We start from the raw sequence: 4,100 nt of genomic DNA on the forward strand, positions 1-4,100 counted from the left end.
ACATATATGTGTAACATATGGTATAATTATAAACAGGGTAAATTTTAGCCATTTCTCTGCAAACTGTAAAAATAATATACACACACATACATATACATAAATATGTATAGATATATATGTGTGTATATATATATATATATATATATATATATATATATATATATTCACAGAAGTAGACTTTGTGTTATGTCACAATAGCATGGACAGTTGTAATACCTAATCTTACAACACAACAGAATAATTAATCAATTGAAAGACATGTTTAATAATCAACAGAAATTGTTTACCTTTGATGCTTTTGGAAATGTTTTCACAATTGTTGGCGTCATCCATTCCTTCTGTGATTCTTCTTCAGGATAAAACTGACTCCTAGATTTTATTGATTGGTCATCATTGTCTGCTATTTCTTCTGGGTTCCTCGTTATCATACCTGCAGTGTTTGCTTGGTAAATCAACTGTTTCATTTCAGTTCGGGACCGATAGTGTGGGTTGTCACCGGTCCTTGTCGTTACATTTCGGCCATTTTGGCTCCTAACAATGCATGTTGTGATGAAGATAACTATCGCTATGGAAACTACCACTGCTATTATTACGATGATAATCACTAGATTGATATCTATCATCTCACCTGATTGGACTTGAACTGCTGTCAACATTGTTGATGTCTTATTACTAACTGTCAGTGTTAACGAGACTGTTGTCATGGCTGACAAAATGGGACTGCCACTGTCCTTCACAACTAATTTAAGATTATAAGCCCCTGCATCGTTTTGGTAGACGGTGCGAGAGAAGGATAAGACCCCTGTGTAAGGATTGACCCCAAATAACTGTTTGTCGTTGCCCTTAAGTATTCCATATTTAAGAAATGCATTTTCACGAGTGTCCCTGTCAACAGCCCTCAGCACTGTGATGTCATTCTTGCTTTGAGGATAATAATGGACATCAAGACTAAAGGGGTCAACACTAGGGAACGTAAAATAAGGGGCATTGTCGTTTTCATCGACAACTTCAACAACAACATTTGCTGTGTTGTTTAATGGAGGGACTCCACTGTCTCTGACAAAAACCTGGAATTTGTAAATATTCTGTTCTTCCCGATCTAAGGCTTTTGTCGTTGAAATAAATCCATACTCAGTTATCTGGAATGGGAAAGCATTGTGCTTTTTATTGAGAAGAGAATAAACCAGCTGACCTCCTGACCCCAGATCAGGGTCAACAGCACTTATAAAACCAACTGGAAAGTTGGCTGTTTCAGTCTCATAAGTCAAAAACTTAAAAGTCTCCTTGATAAACTTAGGCTGGACGTCATTAACATCCTGAACTTTGATAGTAAATACTTTTCTTGATTGTAAAGGTGGAGAGCCGTTATCTCGGCAGTTAATCCTAATCTCATACTGGCTGCTCACTTCTCTGTCAACGGAACCTTTCATTGTTATTTTATATTCTTTTGCAGCCAAACTAAGAAGCTGAAACTTCTCGTGTTTCATTTCACAGTTAACCTCTCCATTCCCTCCGTTATCATTGTCAATGACCATGACGTAAGCAATAAAACTGCCTACTTCAATATCTTCTGAAATTACTGTCGTATTTTCTTTCAATCCAGACACAAAATCTACATCTATTGTTGGTGGATTGTTTCTTTGATTAATGATATTAACGAGAACCAAAGCAGATGCACTTAACGATGGGCTTCCACCATCAACAGCTTCGACAAACAGCTTGTATGTTTGTTTTTGTCCATGGTCAAACATTTGCTGTACGGAGATTTCTCCATTGTATTGATTTAAACGGAAATGGTTTCGATCAACATCTAAAGTCTTTGGACTGAAGTGATACATAACTTTACCATTTTCATCAGAATCTAAATCTGTTGCTGACACTGTAATGATTGGTCTGTCCTTTCTGTAGGAACTCTTTATGGAAATATTGTAGATACTTTTAGAGAAAAATGGTAGATTGTCATTTACATCAATGACAAATATTTGAATTTTTAACACCCCTTGTTTGGGAGGTGAACCTCCATCTGTGGCAATCACTTCTAAAGCATAATTATCTTTTACTTCTCGATCAAGTTTCTCTTCCAGGAGAATTCCCAGTTTAGATTTCCCCCCAATTCGTTCCGATACTGCTAACGAGAATGGTTCATTTTTGTTTTTTTTCAACCTGTAAGTTATTTGAGAATTTAATATGCCAACGTCTCCATCGACGGCATTAGGGATTGGTTTCGTGGTCCCTTTACCATCAGTTTCATCAAACTGAAGATTAAATTGTGTACTTGGGAACTCTGGCTGGTGATCGTTAACATCTTTTATAATTACTTTAATCTTGAGAATCTTCATAAAAGTCTTTGCCTTACGAACTGCCACTTTGACAATCACTGAACACTCCTTGTTGTAGAGGCACAGGGACTCGGTGTCCAATGTGCCAGCCGTGTAGATCTCTCCAACTTTTGTAATGTTAAATTGTTGAGTCTCTCTTCTCTGAAGCTGGCTGAATTGGATTAAATTATAGTCTTGAGCTGAAATAGTCTCCAGCAGTTGTGAATCGACAGCAATATTACCAAGATAGGTGCCAGGACTTTTGCCTTCCTCAACGTGATAAACGAGATCAACACAAAGTGTGCTGTGAAACAACAGGATTAAAAGACTGGTTTGTCTGAGCATATTGTCATTGTTTTCTTTGTAGAACATCAGGACGAGGTATCAAGTGTTCCTGGAAGTAATAATAATAATAATAATAATAATAATAATAATAATAATAATAATAATGATAACGATATGATATGATATGTGTAGAATATGTTACAAAATATTGCTGAATATGTTGAAGACGGTGTATGTGATATATTGGCCATTTAATATTACATCCTGCAAAAGTGGTCAGCTGGTAGAATGCGTAGTGGCATGTTATCTGTCTCTATGTTCTGAGTTCAAATTCTGCCATAATCAACTTTGCTTTTCATCCTTTTAGGGTCGATAAAATAAGCACTGGTTGAGCACTGGAGTCGATGTAATTGACTTACCCACCTCTTTGCAGGCCTTGTTCCAAAATTTGAAACCAATGTTTACATCATTCACAATAAAATACAAAGTTACATCTGTCTGTTACTTATGTTAAAAATAATCTCTAGCCCATCAGGCTAACTATGGAAGCCTGCACATAACTCTATGGATTTACTGCAGAAGGCATCCTTAGGAAATATTCAATATTTTAAACTGTCCAATCAGGAAAGTGCTTACATATTTACTATATGTTTATCAAGTTGATCTGTGATTAGTTAGCTTTGTGTTAATTAATCTTCGCTAAAAGAAGTTTAATAAGACTGAATCACACCTGAAGTTGTCCCCCCTTCCTACATAATCTAATTTTCGATTAACTACAATTTTGTGAGTTCAATATGTTGCTTCTTGTGATAAAATTATTCACTAACATTAATTAATTTTGGTCTCGTTACATTTATAATTTTGAATTATTAAATATTATCAAATATGGCTGCCTGCATTTATGTGAATGTTATTATTTTGGCTGTGCGAAAAGAAGCTTGCATCCCAACCACATAGTCCTGGGTTCAGTCCCACTGCATGGCACCTTGAGCAAGTGTCTTCTACTATAGCCTTGGACCATCCAAAGCTTTGTGAGTAGATTTGGTAGATGGAAATTAAAAGAAGCCCGTCATATATATATAAGTTTTGGGATTTGTTTTGTTAAATGGAAACAGAAAACATGGGGGATGTCAAAGACACTACAACTATAACAGCAACTACCACTACCATACAGCAACAGTAACAACTCCAACAAAAACAATACCAACTATGCCAACTACTGCTACCACCGCCACCACCACCACCACCACCACTACTAGTACAGCTACCACTTCTATTCCACTGCCGCCACCACTACTACTGCTGCTGCTGCTGCTACTACTACTACTACTACTACTACACTATGTCAATTCAGAAACTGTTTTTCAGCAATAAATTTGTTTAATAATTTCTTAAAAACAATCTGTAATCTGCAAATTTTTATAATTTTATTCTTATTTATTTCTTTTTTAAGTATTTCTAAGCCAAGCAATTCATCAACAAAATTAATTATTTTCT

The 4,100-nt window shown here is 35.8% G+C and overlaps 1 protein-coding gene across 6 annotated transcripts in view; it reads right to left on the bottom strand.

Moving 5' to 3' along the window:
- Positions 1 to 4,100, bottom strand: part of LOC106872615 (protocadherin alpha-7) — a 114,248-nt gene that overhangs the window by 25,844 nt on the left and 84,304 nt on the right. For all 6 annotated transcript variants that reach the window (XM_014919657.2, XM_052972921.1, XM_014919659.2 and 3 more), the window contains one exon: positions 288 to 2,712. In XM_014919657.2, coding sequence (XP_014775143.1) covers positions 288 to 2,690 — 2,403 coding nt within the window. In that variant the 5' untranslated portion in view covers positions 2,691 to 2,712. The remainder of the gene's footprint in view (positions 1 to 287; positions 2,713 to 4,100) is intronic.

Source organism: Octopus bimaculoides, chromosome 14 (assembly GCF_001194135.2).
Source record: "Octopus bimaculoides isolate UCB-OBI-ISO-001 chromosome 14, ASM119413v2, whole genome shotgun sequence".
NCBI classification, from domain to species: domain Eukaryota; kingdom Metazoa; phylum Mollusca; class Cephalopoda; order Octopoda; family Octopodidae; genus Octopus; species Octopus bimaculoides.